The 20,121-nt window shown below is 51.5% G+C and overlaps 1 protein-coding gene across 1 annotated transcript in view; it reads right to left on the bottom strand.

The window, feature by feature from the left end:
* LOC140457133 (mitogen-activated protein kinase kinase kinase kinase 2-like) overlaps positions 1-19,004 on the bottom strand; it is a gene marked incomplete at its 5' end in the record, with an annotated part of 32,794 nt that extends 13,790 nt beyond the window's left edge. The window contains 11 exon segments of the mRNA XM_072551168.1: positions 877-944; positions 946-988; positions 1,408-1,416; positions 1,715-1,779; positions 8,743-8,822; positions 10,833-10,917; positions 12,474-12,515; positions 14,296-14,369; positions 15,450-15,597; positions 17,079-17,115; positions 18,943-19,004. Of these exon segments, the coding sequence (XP_072407269.1) occupies positions 877-944; positions 946-988; positions 1,408-1,416; positions 1,715-1,779; positions 8,743-8,822; positions 10,833-10,917; positions 12,474-12,515; positions 14,296-14,369; positions 15,450-15,597; positions 17,079-17,115; positions 18,943-19,004 (713 nt within the window).
* Between the last annotated feature and the right edge of the window lie 1,117 nt (positions 19,005-20,121).

Here is a 20,121-nt window from a genome sequence, read left to right as displayed (position 1 = left end):
GGGGAGAGGAGTGGGGGGAGAGAGAGGTGGAGCGGAGGAGGAGGAGAGGTGGGCCGGAAGGCAGGAGGAGAGGTGGGGGGGAGGAGTTGGGGGGAGGAGGAGGGTGGGCGAGGAGGAGAAGAGGTGGGCGGGGGAGGAGGAGGAGGAGAGGTGGGGGGAGGGAGGGGGGAGGGGAGGAGGAGAAGAGAGTGGGGGGGGGAGGAGGAGGAAGAGGTGGGGGGGAGGAGGGGAGGAGGAGAAGAAGAGGTGGGGAGGAGGAGGAGGAGAGGTGGGGGGGAGGAGGAGGAGGAGAGAGGTGGGGAGGAGGAGGAGGAGAGGTGGGGGGGAGGAGGAGGAGGGGAGGAGGAGGAGAGAGGGGAGGAGGAGGAGGGGAGGAGGAGAGGTGGGGGGGAGGAGGAGGAGGAGGGGAGGAGGAGGAGGAGGAGAGGTGAGGGGGGAGGAGGAGGAGGAGAGGTGGGGGGGAGGAGGAGGAGGAGAGGTGGGGGGGAGGAGAGGTGGGGGGGGAGGAGGAGAGTGGAGAGGTGGGGAGGGAGATGGAAGAAAGGGAGAGAGAGGGACGTAAAGGGGAAGGGGGAAAGGACATGGGGTGGAAGAGAGAGAGGGGGGGAAAGGACATGGAGAGGAGAGAGAGAGACAGGGAAAGGACATGGTGGGGACAACCACCTGATGAAGGGGCATCGCTCCGAAAGCCAGTGCTTCCAATTAAACCTGTTGGACTATAACCTGGTGTTGTGTGATTTTTTTTTACATTTGTACACCGCAGTCCAACGCTGGCATCTCCAAATCATTGAGGGGGAGAGAGAGAGATGAACATGTAGGGGAGAGAGAATGAGGCTGAGGGAATGGAGAGGAGATGTGACATCGGGCAGTCAGTACCTGGGGATGATCCTGTTAGTGAGCTTGTTGGCTGGAAGAGAGATATGGACCGGTCTCTTGTGAGTGTTCTCTCCGTTGTTCAAACAGCATCACCAGGTGGTGGGAATAGAAGCTGCAAAGATTTCCCTGGGAAAACGAGAGAGAGAGATGGAGAGGACAGGGAGGCTACCTGTTACTGACTGGACAACATGACTCAGGCTCTCCCCATTGCTCAGACCCCACAGCCTTGACCCACTGCCCCACACCAGCCCTCACTGTGTCCCTCTCTCTGGGGGAAGCTGGTCTGTGTGCTCACTCACTCTCCTCCCGAGTGACCATTATCAATCCAACCACCCCTTGGGTGGGGGGGGGGGTTGGGTAATAATCCCCAGAGCCCTGTGATCCCTGAGGTCAGGGCCAGGCTGAGTGAATTCTCCCAGGATAAACCCAGTAACAGGAGATTCCATGTCGGGGACATCCCAGAACCAGTGAGAACGATGTATCGACTTGGCAGTGGTGCGCAAGGCTGGGAGGAGCACCACCCTGAGAAACCTCAATGAGCTGATGTGTCCCTGGGACAGGATGGAGTGCAGGAAGGGCGTCAGCACTGAGGGAGACTCCTGGACACTCATTCAGCAGAAGTCCCACAGTCCGGGCTCTGGCAGCACCAAGACCGTTGGGAACCGCCGGCACTGAGACCACTCAACGTGGCACTGGCACAGAGGGAAGACCAGCATGGCGAATGGAGAGAGAGAGACACACACACACACCCCCAGACACCCAGCCCCAGTCAGGAGGTGCAACACCACAACCATCACCAGGTGTGGTATGGCAGAGCCGGAGAGTCATCCCAGAATACTCACCGGTGACAGACATGAGGATATTGTTGAGCACAAAGAGCCAGGAACACCTGTGGGGAAGCAACTGGGAACAGAGTGGTCAGCAAGTTAACGACAGGCAATTCACCACATCCTCCCCCAGTAACTCCCACTGGCTCACTCTGTCTCCTTCTTTGTGTGGACCTGTCTCACTCTATATCCTCAAAGTTTGGCCCTACTCTTTTCTTTCTCATTCACTCTTTTTCTGTCTCTCTCTTCCTCACAGTGACTCTCTCATTCACTTTCTCTCTCTTTCTTTCTGTGTCTGTCTATCTCGATGTATTTGTTTCTCTCTCTTGCTTTGTGTCTCTGTCTCATTCTTTATCTCCTTTGTTCCTCTTCCTTTCTCATTCACTCTATCTTTCCCTCTCTCTGCTTCTTCCTCCATCCTTCCTTCCTCAGTCTGTCTGTCCTCTATTTCCGTGTGTGCATTTATCTCTCTTTCTTTCTGTCTCACTCTTTATCTCAACTTTTGTCCCTCTCTCTATCTTTCTCAGTCTTTCTCATTCATTCTCTTTCTCTTAGCCTCTTTTTCTGTCTGTCTCATTCACATTTTCTCTCTCACTCTCCCTCTTCCTCTGTCTGCGTGTCTTTCTATCTCTGGTAAATGTCTTTATCTCTCTCACTCTGTGTCTCTGTCGCTTTTTATCTCCTCAACCTTTGTCCCTCTCTCTGTTTCTTTTTCAATTATTCATTTTCTGTCTCTCTCTCTCTGTCCCTTTCTCTATCTCTCTCTTCCTTACAATCTATCACTCACTTTGTCTGTGTGTGTGAGTGTGCACGTGTATGTGTGTGTGTGTGTGTGTGTGTGTATCTCTTTGTCATCATGTTGACCCTGAAAGCGGTAACACAATCTAATAAAGACCCACACACTGGATGCTCCCAGGTTTGTCATCGCCAGGACTGGCCTGTATAAATCTAGTTTCACCCAGAGTGTGCAAGAATGTGGAGCTGCATATTCCTGATCAAACATTCGAAACCCACACTTAGAGTCATAGAGATGTACAGTATGGAAACAGCCCCTTCGGTCCAACTCGTCCATGCCGACCAGATATCCCAACCCCAATCTAGTCCCACCTGCCAGCACCCGGCCCATATCCCTCCAAACCCTTCCTATTCATATACCCATCCAAATGCCTCTTAAATGTTGCAATTGTACCAGCCTCCACCACATCCTCTGGCAGCTCATTCCATACACGTACCACCCTCTGGGTGAAAAAGTTGCCCCTTAGGTCTCTTTTATATCTTTCCCCTCTCACCCTAAACCTACGCCCCTCTAGTTCTGGACTCCCCCACCCCAGGAAGAGACTTTGTCTATTTATCCTATCCATGTCCCTCATGATTTTATAAACCTCTATAAGGTCACCCCTCAGCCTCCGATGCTCCAGGGAAAACAGCCCCAGCCTGTTCAGCCTCTCCCTATAGCTCAAAATCTCCAACCCTGGCAACATCCTTGTAAATCTTTTCTGAACCATTTTAAGTTTCATAACATCCTTCTTATAGGAAGGAGACCAGAAGTGCACACAATATTCCAAAAGTGGCCTAACCAACATCCTGTACAACCACAACATGACCTCCCAACCCCTGTACTCAATACTCTGACCAATAAAGGAAAGCATACCAAACACCTTCTTCACTATCCTATCTACCTGCGACTCCACTTTCAAGGAGCTATGAACCTACACTCCAAGGTCTCTTTGTTCAGCAACACTCCCCAGGACCTTACCATTAAGTGTATAAGTCCTGCTAAGATTTGCTTTTCCAAAATGCAGCACCTCACATTTATCTGAATTAAACTCCATCTGCCACTTCTCAGCCCATTGGCCCATCTGGTCAAGATCCTGTTGTAATCTGATGTAACCCTCTTCGTTGTCCACTACACCTCCAATTTTGGTGTCATCTGCAAACTTACTAACTGTACCTCTTATGTTCACATCCAAATCATTTATGTAAATGACAAAAAGTAGAGGGCCCAGCACCAATCCTTGTGGCACTCCACTGGTCACAGGCCTCCAGTCTGAAAAACAACCCTCCACCACCACCCTCTGTCTTCTACCTTTGAGCCAGTTCTGTATCCAAATGGCTAGTTCTCCTGTATACCATGAGATCTAACCTTGCTAATCAGTCTCCCATGGGGGAACCTTGTCAAATGCCTTACTGAAATCCATATTGATCACATCTACCGCTCTTGCCCTCATCAATCCTCTTTGTTACTTCTTCAAAAAATTCAATCAAGTTTGAGACATGATTTCCCACACACAAAGCCATGTTGACTATCCCGAATCAGTCCTTGCCTTTCCAAATACACTGTACATCCTGTCCCTCAGGATTCCCTCCAACAACTTGCCCACCACCGAGGTCAGGCTCACTGGTCTATAGTTCCCTGGCTTGTCCTTACCACCCCTTCTTAAACAGTGGCACTACGGTTAGCCAACCTCCAGTCTTCCGGCACCTCACCTGCAACTATCGATGATATAAATATCTCAGCATAAGTCCCAGCAATCACTTCTCTAGCTTCCCACAGAGTTATAGGGTACACCTGATCAGGTCCTGGGGATTTATCCACTTTTCTGTATTGCTCCTCTGTAATACGGACCATTTTGCCTACAGTCTATATTTTCCACATCCTTTTCCACAGTAAATACTGATGTAAAATATTCATTTAGTATCTCCCCCCCATCTCCTGCAGTTCCACACAAAGGCCGCCTTGCTGATATTTGAGGGGCCCTATTCTCTCCCTAGTTACCCTTTTGTCCTTAATATATTTTTAAAAACCCTTTGGATTCTCCTTAACTCTATTTGCCAAAGCTATCTCATGTCCCTGTTTTGCCCTCCTGATTTCCCTCCTAAGTATACTCCTACTTCCTTTCTACTCTTCTAAGGATTCACTCGATCTATCCTGTCTATACCTTACATATGCTTCCTTCTTTTTCTTAACCAAACCCTCAATTTCTTTAGTCATCCAGCATTCCCTATACCTACCAGCCTTCCCTTTCACTCTGACAGGAATATACTTTCTCTGGATTCTTGTTATCTCATTTCTGAAGGCTTCCCATTTTCCAGCCGTCCCTTTACCTGTGAACATCTGCCCCCAATCTGTTTTTGAAAGTTTTTGCCTAATACCATCAAAATTGGCCTTTCTTCAATTTAGAACTTCAACTTTTAGATCTGGTCTATCCTTTTCCATCACTATTTTAAATCTAATAGAATTATGGTAACTGGCCCCAAAGTGCTCCCCCACTGACACCTCAGTCACCTGCCCTGCCTTATTTCCCAAGAGTAGGTCAGGTTTTGCACCTTCTCTAGTAGGTACATCCACATACTGAATCAGAAAATTGTCTTGTGCGCACTTAACAAATTCCTCTCCATCTAAACCTTTAACACCCCGTCTATGTTTGGAAAGTTAACATCCCCTACCATAACCACCCTATTATTCTTACAGATAACTGGGATGTCATTACAAATTTGTTTCCCAATTTCCCTCTGGGTATTCAGGGATCTATAATACAATCCCAATAAGGTGATCATCCCTTTCTTATTTCTCAGTTCCACCCAAATAACTTCCCTGGATGTATTTCTGGGAATATCCTCCCTTAGCACAGCTGTAATACTATCCCTTATCAAAGTTTGGGAAAAGATTTGTAGCTCGGGTGCTCGTTGTTGTGGTTCTGTTCGCCGAGCTGGGAATTTGTGTTGCAGATGTTTCGTCCCCTGTCTAGGTGACATCCTCAGTGCTTGGGAGCCTCCTGTGAAGTGCTTCTGTGATGTTTCCTCCGGCATTTGTAGTGGTTTGAATCTGCCGCTTCCGGTTGTCAGTTCCAGCTGTCCGCTGCAGTGGCCGGTATATTGGGTCCAGATCGATGTGTTTGTTTATAGAGTCTGTGGATGAGTGCCATGTCTCTAGGAATTCCCTGGCTGTTCTCTGTTTGGCTTGTCCTATAATAGTAGTGTTGTCCCAGTCGAACTCATGTTGCTTGTCATCTGCGTGTGTGGCTACTAAGGATAGCTGGTTGTGTCGTTTCGTGGCGAGTTGGTGTTCATGGATGCGGTTTTGCAAAACCAATGTAGTGTACAAAATCCCATGCAAGGACCGCACAAAACACTACATAGGACAAACAGGAAGACAGCTAACGATCCGCATCCATGAACACCAACTAGCCACGAAACGACACAACCAGCTATCCTTAGTAGCCACACACACAGATGACAAGCAACATGAATTCGACTGGGACAACACTACTATTATAGGACAAGCCAAACAGAGAACAGCCAGGGAATTCCTAGAGGCATGGCACTCATCCACAGATTCAATCAATAAGCAGATCGACCTGGACCCAATATACTGGCCACTGCAATGGACAGCTGGAACTGACAACCGGAAGCGGCAGATTCAAACCACTACAAATGCCGGAGGAAAGATCACAGAAGCACTTCACAGGAGGCCCCCAAACACTGAGGATGTCACCTAGACAGGGGACGAAACGTCTGCAACACAAATTCCCAGCTCGGCGAACAGAACCACAAAACCCCTTATCAAAAATGCCACTCCCCCTCCTCTCTTGCCTCCCTTTCTATCCTTCCTGTACCATTTGTATCCTGGAACATTAAGCTGCCAGTCCTGCCCATCCCTGAGCCATGTTTCCATAATTGCTATGATATCCCAGTCCCATGTTCCTAACCATGCCCTGAGTTCATCTGCCTTCCCTGTTAGGCCCCTTGTATTGAAATAAATGCAGTTTAATTTGTCAGTCCTACCTTGTTCTCTGCTTTGTCCCTGCCTGCCCTGACTGTTTGACTCACTTCTGTTCTCAGCTGTACCAGTCTCAGATCAATCTCTTTCCTCGTTATCTCCCTGGGTTCCCCCCCCCCCCCCCACCTTACTAGTTTAAATCCTCCCGAGCAGCTCTAACAAATTTCCCTGCCAGTATATTAGTCCCCTTCCAATTTAGGTGCAATCCGTCCTTCCTGTACAGGTCACTTCTCCCCCAAAAGAGATTCCAATGATCCAAAAATGTGAATCCTTCCCCCATACACCAGCTCCTCAGCCATGCATTCATCTGCTCTATCCTCCTATTCCTGCCCTCACTAGCTCGTAGCACTGGGAGTAATCCAGGCATTACTACCCTTGAGAACCTCCTTTTTAAATTCCAGCCTAACTCTCTGTAATCTCCCTTCAGAATCTCATCCTTTTCCCTTCCAATGTTGTTGATTCCAATGGGTATAATGACCTCCTGCTGGCCCCTCTCCCCTTTGAGAACATTCTGCACCCTCTCTGAGACATCCTTGATCCTGGCACCAGGGAAGCAACACATCATTCTGCTTTTTCACTACTGGCCACAGAAACGTCTGTCTCTACCTCGGACTAGAGAGTCCCCTAACATAATCAATCTCTTGGAAGCCGATGTACCCCTCACTGCATTAGAACCAGTCAGAATACCAGAAACTTGGCTGTTCGTGCTACATTCCCCTGAGAATTCATCATCCCTACATTTTCCAAAACAGCATACTTGTTTGAAGATGTGGTCCCATGGGAATATAGATAGTGACAGGAAACAGGTCATCACAGTGATGCATTCTAAAGCTGAACATCCTCTTAATGCTGGGACTATGTGCAACCTATACCCCAGAGGGACTCACTGTGTGTGTGTGTGAGCCCGTACCCCAGTGAGAGTCAGTGTGTGTGTGTGTCTGTGTGTGTGTGTGTGTGTATATGTGTGAGCCCGTACCCCAGTGAGAGTCAGTGTGTGTGTGAGTGTGTGTGAGCCCCTACCTCAGTGAGAGTCAGTGTGTGTGTGTGTGTGTGAGCCCCTACCCCAGTGAGAGTCTGTGTGTGTGTGTGTGTGTGTGAGCCCCTACCCCAGTGAGAGTCTGTGTGTGTGTGTGAGCCCCTACCCCAGTGAGAGTCTGTGTGTGTGTGTGAGCCCCTACCCCAGTGAGAGTCTGTGTGTGTGTGTGTGTGTGTGAGAGTCAGTGTGTGTGTGTGTGAGCCCCTACCCCAGTGAGAGTCTGTGTGTGTGTGTGTGTGTGAGCCCCTACCCCAGTGAGAGTCTGTGTGTGTGTGTGAGCCCCTACCCCAGTGAGAGTCTGTGTGTGTGTGTGTGTGTGTGTGAGAGTCAGTGTGTGTGTGTGTGAGCCCCTACCCCAGTGAGAGTCAGTGTGTGTGAGCCCACATCCCAGTGAGAGTCAGTGTGTGTGTATATGTGTGAGCCCGTACCCCAGTGAGAGTCAGTGTGTGTGTGTGTGAGCCCATACCCCAGTGAGAGTCAGTGTGTGTGTGTGTGTGTGAGCCCGTACTCCAGTGAGAGTCAGTGTGTGTGTGAGCCCATACCCCAGTGAGAGTCTGTGTGTGTGTGTGTGAGTGTGTGTGTGAGCCCATACCCCAGTGAGAGTCTGTGTGTGTGTGTGTGTGTGAGCCCATACCCCAGTGAGAGTCTGTGTGTGTGTGGGGGACCCCATACCCCAGTGAGAGTCAGTGTGTGTGTGTGTGAGCCCATACCCCAGTGAGAGTCTGTGTGTGTGTGTGTGTGAGCCCATACCCCAGTGAGAGTCTGTGTGTGTGTGGGGGACCCCATACCCCAGTGAGAGTCAGTGTGTGTGTGTGTGTGAGCCCATACCCCAGTGAGAGTCTGTGTGTGTGTGTGTGAGAGCCCATACCCCAGTTAAAGTCAGTGTGTGTGTGGGAGCCCGTACTCCAGTTAAAGTCAGTGTGTGTGTGTGTGTGTGTGAGCCCACATCCCAGTGAGAGTCAGTGTGTGTGTGGGAGCCTGTACCACAGTGAGATAGACAGGCAGGGGGCTGGAAGAACACAGCAAGCCAGGCAGAATCAGGAGGTGGAGAAGTCGACGTTTCTGAGGTAACCCTTCTTCAGGTCCTGGTGCTGCCTGGTTTGCTGTGTTTTTCCAGCCACCTGCCTGTCTATTTTGGGTTCAAGCATCTGCTGTTTTTTTTTTGTCTCTGTACCCCAGTGAGAGTCAGGGAGTTTAACTAAAGACAAAAATAAATGATCTACCTTTTCTATTGTATCTTCATGGAGTTCATTTAGATTCAGAGTGTAGATTCCTTCATCAGCACCCAGGATTAAATACTGATCTAGAGAGAGGGAGGAAAATATTCTCACATCTCAAACTCGTTTCCTCACCTCAGAATGTCCCAAAGCTCCTAACACTGCAATGCTCCCTCAGCACTGACCCTCCGACAGTGCAGCACTCCCTCAGCGCTGACCCTCCGACAGTGTCCGCTCCCTCAGTGCTGACCCTCCGACAGTGCCCACTCCCTCAGCACTGACCCTCAGACAGTGTCCGCTCCCTCAGCACTGACCCTCAGACAGTGTCCGCTCCCTCAGCACTGACCCTCAGACAGTGCCCACTCCCTCAGTACTGACCCTCCGACAGTGCCCGCTCCCTCAGTACTGACCCTCCCACAGTGCCCACTCCCTCAGCACTGACCCTCCCACAGTGCCCACTCCCTCAGCGCTGACCCTCCAACAGTGCCCACTCCCTCAGCGCTGACCCTCCAACAGTGCCCGCTCCCTCAGTGCTGACCCTCCAACAGTGCCCACTCCCTCAGCGCTGACCCTCCAACAGTGCCCACTCCCTCAGCACTGACCCTCCGACAGTGCCCACTCCCTCAGTGCTGACCCTCCGACAGTGCCCGCTCCCTCAGCACTGACCCTCCGACAGTGCCCACTCCCTCAGCACTGACCCTCAGACAGTGTCCGCTCCCTCAGCACTGACCCTCAGACAGTGTCCGCTCCCTCAGCACTGACCCTCAGACAGTGTCCGCTCCCTCAGCACTGACCCTCAGACAGTGCCCACTCCGTCAGCACTGACCCTCCGACAGTGCCCACTCCCTCAGTACTGACCCTCAGACAGTGCCCGCTCCCTCAGCACTGACCCTCCGACAGTGCCCGCTCCCTCAGCACTGACCCTCCGACAGTGCCCACTCCCTCAGCACTGACCCTCCGACAGTGCCCACTCCCTCAGCACTGACCCTCCGACAGTGCCCACTCCCTCAGCACTGACCCTCCGACAGTGCCCACTCCCTCAGCACTGACCCTCCGACAGTGCCCACTCCCTCAGCACTGACCCTCTGACAGTGCCCACTCCCTCAGCACTGACCCTCCGACAGTGCCCACTCCCTCAGCACTGACCCTCCGACAGTGCCCGCTGAAATTATGGAAAGTAATCTAGTTTATGTGGCCTATGTCTGCAAAATGGTGAGTTACGTTACCAGGTTAAATAGTCCTTCTAGAACAGTGACAAAATGCAGTGTTTGTCAGATCAAGTGACTGTAATCCCTGGAGTGTTAATGCAGTAAGATATTTATACCATAGAGTTCAGGTAGATAGATAAATTAAACATTAAATTGTTTAGTTCAGAATAATCAAAGATTTTGTGTTTTAAAATCACAGGAACTGAATTTTTAGCAGAATCTTAGGGAAAACAGATTGTGGTCAGAACCAATGTAGTTTTTCCTCATAGAAATCTGTGTCTCTGAAAAGCGGCTCAGTTGCAAAATAGTTCGAGAAGTCTGGTTTGTGAAAAATCCAAACCAGGAGTGTTTGGTTAGAAATCTGCAGGTTATTCAAAGCTGAGAAAATTTAAGCTCTCGGTTTTGAGGGTATTCATAAAGAAGAAATCACAGCTCACAGAACCAAGAGTGCAGAGAATCAGTTAAGTAGGAATTGATTATTTGATCTCGGGAGTAATCACTGTGAATTCAAATCTCTGTCAAGGAGTGAGAAAACTGTGTTCTGAAGATTTTTCTCACCGTGTTAATAGCTTTTTATTTCCTGATGTGTTTTTTATGAATCTCTCGCTTTGTGTTTCAATGACTCACCATCAGGTTAACTAAACGAACGTGATTTATCAAGACAACTTTCTTTCTGGGATCTGACTTCTTCAGTAATTACCGTCAGCTAGGATCTCTGCAGATGTAGGGAAGGGGAGTGAGGTGGAATTTGCCCGTGAGTGTGCCAGATTTCAAATGTGGGAGCTGGCGGTGCGAGTCTTTCCAGGGTCCCACCCTGAGCATGGTTTGCAATGAGCTGCAATGTGCTTCTCCCCACCCCCCCACCCTCCACCGACTCGCCACTGTTACCTCTCGTCTTTGGGTGGATCCAGGAGATGGAGCAATTCAACTTCAAAGGGCAGCCATTAAACACCTTGGAGAAACATGCTCCCATCTGTGACAGAGAGAGGTGTCAGCAGGAAACCTTCACGTGCACAAAGTCTCTCTGTACCGCGACTGACTTTACAATATCGTGGTCACGTCAATCCCGAAACGATGGCTCCATTTTTTGTTTCAATTACCTCGCTGGCTCACTTGTGGGCCCCAGGATTTACTGCCCCCGTCCCTAGTTGCCCCCTTGATGAGGTGGGGGGTGAGCTGCCTTCTTGACCCCCTGCAGTCCATGTGCTGTGGGTAGACCCACAGTGTCCCTTAGGGAGGGAATCCCAGGATTCTGACCCAGCCAGACTGAGGGAACGGTGAGATATTTCCAAGTCGGGATGGTGAGGGGCTCGGAGGGGAACTTGCAGGGGGTGGTGTTCCCATGTATCTGCTGCCCCTTGTCCTTCTGGATGGAAGTGGCCGTGGGTTTGGAAGGTGCTGCCTGAGGATCTTTGGGGAGTTTCTGCAGTGTATCTTGTAGCTGGTACACACTGCTGTTACTGAGGGTCGGTGGGGGGAGGGAGGGAGGGAGGGAGGGGGTGTTTGTGGGTGTGGGGCCAATCCAGCGGGGGCTGCTTTGTCCCTGGATGGTGTCGAACTTCTTGAGTGTTGTTGGAGCTGCCCCCACCCAGGGGCAAGTGGGGAGTATCCCCTCACCCTCCTGCCTTGTGTCTTGTAGATGGTGGGACAGGCTTTGGGGGGAGTCAGGAGGGGAGTTACTCGCTGCAGGATTCCCAGCCTCTGAACCTGCTCTTGGAGCCGCTGGGTTGATGTGGTGAGTCCGGTAGAGTTTCTGGTCAATGGTAACCCCCAGGATGTTGATAGTGGGGGGACTCAGTGATGGGAACACCATTGAATGTCAAGGGGAGATGGTTAGATTCTCTCTTATTGGATATAGTCATTGCCTGGCATTTGTGTGACACATGTGTCTCTCGCCAGGATATTGTCCAGATCTTTGTTCCATTTGAACACAGACTGCTTCAGTATCTGAGGGGACGGTGAATGGAGCTGAACACTGTGCAATCACCAGCGAATATCCCCCCACTTCTGAACTGTGCCAGTGAAAGGGCCAGTCCATTTGTGCATTTCTTGGTGGGGGCAGAGGGAGGGGGAACAGAAACGGAGTGGTACACTCGCTCCCAGGACCCCTGCCCCTGCTCCCATCATGGCCAATGGGAGACTGGGTCACTGTTGGATGGCGGGTGGGCCAATGGCTTTGTCCCCTGCACTGCTCCTGGAGTAATGACATTTGGGGGAGGGGGGGGTTGCTGACAACACAACCCCCCCCCCCACCCAGTGGAGTGAGGAGGGGTGGGGCAGTGTGTATTACAATCGATCACACCCTCCCATCCAACCTCCCCACTGCCCTGAGCCTGTGTCTCAGAGACAACAAGACATTGTGTATGAGCACACAGAATACATCAAACATCATAACTCCCTTATCGATGGGGAACTCAGACACCAGGAGTTTCAGACATGGCACCCCTCCCAGTTTTGAGGCGTTATCTGATTCCCCTCTTTCGGACAACCCTGTTCAAGCTGCTTCCCGACATCCCGATTTGTACTCACGTGGACTTTGGGAGTTGGAGGCAGTCCGTGACAAATCTCTCTCTGTAAATGAATGGAGAATATTAAACTACACTGCTCAGCAATAGGGAAGGGACTGTCAGCCAGGACCACACACAGGAATGGGTCCCTGAATCCACACAGCAGGGCAACTCGGTTTTTGTCATTCCCCTCTACACACACACACACCCAGTTTCAGAGGGTCTCAGATGCACTCCCCCCCCACCACACACACACACACATTTGCATATGCAGTCACACGTACAGAGAATCTTACTATTATTCACACACTCTCACACATTCAGAGGGTCTGATACATATACACACTTTCAGTGGGTCTCAATATTACACACACTCAGAGGATGTTACTATCATACACACACTTTCTGAGGGTCTCACTATCACACTCACAGACACACACACTTCCAAAGTGTGTCACCATCACTCTCACATGCACACTCATAGATACATACATGCTCCAATTCACCAACACAGACACACTCACAGCCACACACACTCACTTACGAGCCCTCCTACAGAAAAGGATATTATGAAACTAGATAAGGTGTGTAAAGGATTTACTGAGATGCTACCATGACTAAGGTTTGTATTATAAGGAGAGGCTGAGGAGTGACCTTTATCGAGCTTTTTAAAACCGTGTGAGGCACAGAGAAGGTAGAATGGCAGAGAGCTTTTTCCAGGGCAGGTGAGTCTAAAACTAGAGGGCGTAGGATTAAGGTGAGAGGGGAAAGATGCAAAAGGTTTTGAGAGAGCAGTTTATTCACACAAAGTGTGGTGAGTGTCTAGTGGAGGTAGTGATGGAGGTGAATACAATTTTGTCATTTAAGAAACGTTTGGACAGGTACATGGATAGGATAGGTACGGAGGGATGTGCAACAACACAGGCAAATGGAACTAAATTGTTGAAAATGGCCGAGCTGGGCCGAAGGGCCTGTTTCCATGCTGTCGACTGCTATGACTCTATAGGATCCAAACATACCCACACAAGCAAACACACAACACCCATTCTCTCACACACACACACAACACACACTCTCACGCGCGCACACACACACACCACACTCTCTCATGCACACACAACACAGTCTCTCACACTCATACGCCCACGCACAACACACTCTCTCACACTCATACGCACACACAACACACTCCTATACACACTCACACACACACACACAGACTCTCACTGGGGTACGGGCTCACTCTCTCTCTCTCTCTCTCTCTCTCTCTCACACACACACACTCACACACACACACACAGACTCTCACTGGGGTACGGGCTCACTCTCTCTCTCTCTCTCTCTCTCACACACACACACCACACTCTCTCATGCAGACACAACACACTCTCTCACACTCATACGCACACACAACACACTCCTATACACACACACACACTCTCACACACACACTCACACACACACACACAGACTCTCACTGGGGTACGGGCTCACTCTCTCTATCTCTCTCTCTCTCACACACACACACACACACACACACACACCATACTCTCTCATGCACACACAACACACTCTCTCACACTCATACGAACACACAACACACTCCTATACACACACACACACACTCCCTATGCCTCTCCACCCCTTTCTTTCCCTCTCCCATCCTTAAAACCGATCTCTGTGAGTGAGCATTTGGCCTCCTGTCCCTGATGTGGGTCAAACACTGCCTGGCTGATGCTGCTGGGAACGGCTAACTGTGTGAAGGGTGCCTGTCAAATGCAGCGATGTATATTTTGGAAATGTTACCCCTGTTTCCCCTCCCTCTCCCCGGCCGGGTTACTCACTTGCGTTCCGTACTCGTTGGACGGCGCAGTCCCCTCGGACAGGTCAGAATCCTGGGCCACTGCTCCCGCTCTCCCTGCAACACGCGTGGACAACGGCATCAGTGAGTGTTCGCTCCCCATCCCGCTCCTTCCCTCCAATCAGACGGGGCGGTGGGGAGGGGAACGCTGACCACCAGCGGCTCAAACCCACTCTTTTCCGTTTCACTCACTCGCCTGTCCCCGTTCCGAGTGCAACCCTCTCAGCCAGACATCAAGCCTGGAGTCACGTACGAACCCCCAACTGGGTAAGGACGGCCCTTGCTGAATCACACCCAGTAGCAAAGGGGAAATGTCACTGGGCTGGTGAATTTAGAGACCCCCAGACTCATTTATTTATTCATTCTGGGGATGGGGGTGTCTCTGACTGGGCCCAGCATGTACTGCCCATCCCTAATTACCCAGAGGGCAGTTAAGAGTCAACCCCAATGCTGTGGGTCTGGAGTCACATTTAGGCCAGACTGGGTAAGGATGGCAGTTTCCTTCCCAAAGGGCATTCGTGACCCAGATGGGGGTTTTGTAACCCACAATGGATTCATAGTCATTATTAGACTCTGAATTCCAGATTTTTTCTTCACTGAATTCCAATTCCACGATCTGCCATGGTGGGATTCAAACCCAAGTTACAGTTCATTATCTGAGTCTCCAGAGATGATACCACTAGACCATCGCCTCCCCAAGTTCTGGGGACATTGTCTCAAATACCAAGCTCGCAGCCTGGTGGGATTCGGATGCGATTAATAAATAAAGAATTGTATTTCTCGGTGATGGTGACTGTGACAATACACACGGAGAGAGTGGTTCATAAAACAAGTGGAACTTGACTAACAGAAGCACAGAGTACAGGAGCAGGGAGGTCAGGATCTGGACCAGATGGGCCAGTGGGCTGAGAAGTGGCAGATGGAGTTTAATTCAGATAAATGGGAGGGGCTGCATTTTGGAAAGGCAAATCAAACCAGGACTTATACACTTAATGGTAAGGTCCTGGCTGAACAATGTGGGACAGGCTGGAGGAGGGAGGCTGAATGGTCTCCTGCTGTAATCTGTGTGGCAGGCTGGAGGAGAGGGGGCTGAATGCTGTTCCCATGAAGAGTGCAGTGAGCAGTTTACTCTTGTACCTTGACCCTGGTCCTGTGAGTGTTGGTCAGAGGGGGTTGTGCCCGGGTGTGTAGGGTGGCTGGCACTGTGCTCAGACTCTGCTCGGGAGTCAGGCCGTGAGACATGACGGACGGTGGAGTATTTATCCATATCACTGCAGCTCTCCTCCTGCAGACAACATGGGAAAGCAGTCAGTGCTTCAGTCAGGGCTGAATGGCCTCACCCAGCAGGGCTGAGCTCAACAGAATAGGCAGTAGGAAGGTGAACACGCACACGCGCACTCACACACACTCACACCCCGCACACACACTAACACACACACCCCCACACTCTCACAGACACACTTACACAGACACCACACCCCCACACACAGACATCTCCCCACACACATCCAACCACACACACATCCACCCATACTCACACCCCCACACCCACCCACACACACACACACACACACACACAGAGCGGCCTTGGGAATGGTGTTACTGATCGAACATTTGCAGTCAGTCCGAGAGTGAAGGTGTTATGGTTTAGAATGTGCCATCACTCAACTCTGTGTGAGTGTCTGTGTCTCCCCTCTTATATTCTCTCTCACTGGACCTTCTCTCTTCCCATCTCTGCCACTTTTCCATCACCTTTCTCCTTCTCTCCACCTCTCAATCTCCCCCTCCTATTTCTCTTCTAATATCCCTCTTTCTCTCTCCTTCACTCTCCCTCTCACACGCTCCCTCTCTCTTGACCCCACTCAAAAACTCCTCCACTCTCTCTCTCACTCCCATCCTCTCTCTTACTCTACTTCTCTCTCCTTCAGTTTTACTCAGGTCACTCTCACCTCTCTTTCTCTCCTTATGTTTCTTCCTCCCCTATGTTAACAGGGTCAGTGCTGAGGGAGTGGGCACTGTCGGAGGGTCAGTGCTGAGGGAGTGTCACACTGTCGGAGGGTCAGTGCTGAGGGAGTGTCACACTGCCGGAGGGTCAGTGCTGAGGGAGTGTCACACTGCCGGAGGGTCAGTGCTGAGGGAGTGGGCATCGTCGTAGGGTCAGTGCTGAGGGAGCGGGCACTGTCGGAGGGTCAGTGCTGAGGGAGTGTCACACTGTCGGAGGGTCAGTGCTGAGGGAGTGTCACACTGCCGGAGGGTCAGTGCTGAGGGAGTGTCACACTGCCGGAGGGTCAGTGCTGAGGGAGTGGGTATCGTCGTAGGGTCAGTGCTGAGGGAGCGGGCACTGTCGGAGGGTCAGTGCTGAGGGAGCGGGCATTGTCGTAGGGTCAGTGCTGATAGAGCGGGCACTGTCGGAGGGTCAGTGCTGAGGGAGCGGGCACTGTCGGAGGGTCAGTGCTGAGGGAGTGGGCACTGTCGGAGGGTCAGTGCTGAGGAAGCAGGCACAGTCTCAGGGTCAGTGCTGAGGGAGTGGGCACTGTCGGAGGGTCAGTGCTGAGGGAGCGGGCACTGTCGGAGGGTCAGTGTTGAGGGAGTGGGCACTGTCGCAGGGTCAGTGCTGAGGGAGTGGGCAGTGTCGGAGGGTCAGTGCTGAGGGTGTGGGCACTGTCAGAGGGTCAGTGCTGAGGGCCAAAATATTAATGTTTGCGTTTCTGTGGACTATATTGATGGTGACAGGAACAAGTTGAACATTTTGAATCCTGACATTACCTGGGGTGTAGAGGGTCCCCGCTTTATGGTCAGGCTGCTGAAATGTGAGAAAAATAAATATCAGCCTCGAGAGATCATATCGTTTTAGAGTCTCTGTGTATGTGTGTGTGTGTGTGTCTGTGAGACTATACCCCAGTGAGAGTCTGTGTGTGTGTGTGTGTGTGTGTGTGTGAGAGAGTGAGCCCGTACCCCAGTGAGAGTCTGTGTGTGTGTGTGTGTGTGTGTGTGTGAGAGAGTGAGCCCGTACCCCAGTGAGAGTCTGTGTGTGTGAATGTGTGTGTGTGTGAGAGAGTGAGCCCCTACCCCAGTGAGAGTCTGTGTGTGTGAGTGTGTGTGTGTGAGAGAGAGTGAGCCCCTACCCCAGTGAGAGTCAGTGTGTGTGTGTGTGTGTGTGTGTGTGTGAGAGAGAGAGTGAGCCCATACCCCAGTGAGAGTCTGTGTGAGTGTGTGTGTGTGTGTGAGAGAGAGAGTGAGCCCGTACCCCAGTGAGAGACAGTGTGTGTGTGTGTGTGTGTGTGTGTGAGAGAGTGAGCCCGTACCCCAGTGAGAGACAGTGTGTGTGTGTGTGTGTGTGTGAGAGAGAGAGTGAGCCCATACCCCAGTGAGAGTCTGTGTGAGTGTGTGTGTGTGTGTGTGTGTGTGAGAGAGAGAGTGAGCCCGTACCCCAGTGAGAGACAGTGTGTGTGTGAATGTGTGTGTGTGTGAGAGAGTGAGCCCGTACCCCAGTGAGAGACAGTGTGTGTGTGTGTGTGTGTGTGAGAGAGAGAGTGAGCCCATACCCCAGTGAGAGTCTGTGTGAGTGTGTGTGTGTGTGTGTGTGTGAGAGAGAGAGTGAGCCCGTACCCCAGTGAGAGAGTGTGTGTGTGTGTGTGTGTGTGAGAGAGAGTGAGCCTGTACCCCAGTGAGAGTCTGTGTGAGTGTGTGTGTGTGTGTGTGTGTGTGAGAGAGAGAGAGTGAGCCTGTACCCCAGTGAGAGTCTGTGTGAGTGTGTGTGTGTGTGTGTGTGTGAGCCCGTACCCCAGTGAGAGTCTGTGTGAGTGTGTGTGTGTGTGTGTGTGTGTGTGAGCCCGTACCCCAGTGAGAGTCTGTGTGAGTGTGTGTGTGTGTGTGTGTGTGAGTGTGAGTGTGTGTGTGTGTGTGAGTGTGTGTGTGTGTGTGTGTGTGAGAGACAGTGAGCCCGTACCCCAGTGAGAGTCTGTGTGTGAGTGTGTGTGTGTGTGTGAGAGAGAGTGAGCCTGTACCCCAGTGAGAGTCAGTGTGTGTGTGTGTGTGTGTGAGTGTGTGTGTGTGAGTGTATGTGTGTGTGTGTGTGTGAGTGTGAATGTGTGTGTGTGAGAGAGAGTGAGCCTGTACCCCAGTGAGAGTCAGTGTGTGTGTGTGTGTGTGAGCCCCTACCCCAGTGAGAGTCTCTGTGTGTGTGTGTGTGAGTGTGAGTGTGTGTGTGTGAGAGAGAGTGAGCCTGTACCCCAGTGAGAGTCAGTGTGTGTGTGTGTGTGTGTGAGTGTGTGTGTGTGAGTGTATGTGTGAGTGTGTGTGTGTGTGTGTGTGAGTGTGAGTGTGTGTGTGTGTGAGTGTGTGTGTGTGTGAGTGTGTGTGTGTGTGTGTGAGAGTGTGTGTGTGTGTGAGTGTGTGTGTGTGTGTGTGAGAGTGTGTGTGTGTGTGAGTGTGTGTGTGTGTGTGAGTGTGTGTGTGTGTGTGTGTGTGTGTGAGTGTGAGTGTGTGTGTGTGTGTGTGTGTGTGAGTGTGAGTGTGTGTGTGAGTGTGAGTGTGTGTGTGTGTGTGTGTGTGTGAGTGTGTGTGTGTGTGTGAGAGAGAGTGAGCCTGTACCCCACTGGGAAAGGTCTGATTAAATACTGATAGTTACCTCTGCTCCAAAGCCACCTCCACGCTCTGCAGCAATGTCCTCAAAGGCAAAGAGAAACATGGTTACACACACCCCCTCACCCTCATTAACAGACCGACACACACCCCCCTCACCCTCATTAACAGCCCCACACACACCCCCCTCACCCTCATTAACAGACCGACACACACCCCCTCACCCTCATTAACAGCCCCACACACACCCCCCTCACCCTCATTAACAGACCGACACACACCCCCTCACCCTCATTAACAGCCCCACACGCACCCCCCTCACCCTCATTAACAGACCGACACACACCCCCCTCACCCTCATTAACAGCCCCACACACACCCCCCTCACCCTCATTAACAGACCGACACACACACCCCCTCACCCTCATTAACAGACCGACACACACACCCCCTCACCCTCATTAACAGCCCCACACACACCCCCTCACCCTCATTAACAGCCCCACACACACACCCCCTCACCCTCATTAACAGCCCCACACACACCCCCTCACCCTCATTAACAGACCGACACACACCCCCTCACCCTCATTAACAGACCGACACACACACCCCCTCACCCTCATTAACAGCCCCACACACACACCCTCACCCTCATTAACAGACCGACACACACCCCTTCACCCTCATTAACAGCCCCACACACACCCCCTCACCCTCATTAACAGACCGACACACACCCCCTCACCCTCATTAACAGCCCCACACACACCCCCTCACCCTCATTAACAGACCGACACACACACCCCCTCACCCTCATTAACAGACCGACACACCCCCTCACCCACATTAACAGACCGACACACACCCCCTCACCCTCATTAACAGCCCCACACACACACCCCCTCACCCTCATTAACAGCCCCACACACACACCCCCTCACCCTCATTAACAGCCCCACACACACACCCCCTCACCCTCATTAACAGACCGACACACACCCCCTCACCCTCATTAACAGACCGACACACACCCCCTCACCCTCATTAACAGACCGACACACACACCCCCTCACCCTCATTAACAGCCCCACACACACCCCCTCACCCTCATTAACAGACCGACACACACCCCCCTCACCCTCATTAACACCCCCACACACACCCCCTCACCCTCATTAACAGACCGGCACACCCCCTCACCCTCATTAACAGCCCCACACAC

Source organism: Chiloscyllium punctatum, chromosome 31 (assembly GCF_047496795.1).
Source record: "Chiloscyllium punctatum isolate Juve2018m chromosome 31, sChiPun1.3, whole genome shotgun sequence".
Taxonomy (NCBI): Eukaryota; Metazoa; Chordata; class Chondrichthyes; order Orectolobiformes; family Hemiscylliidae; genus Chiloscyllium; species Chiloscyllium punctatum.
This window is presented reverse-complemented; position numbering and strand designations above follow the sequence as displayed.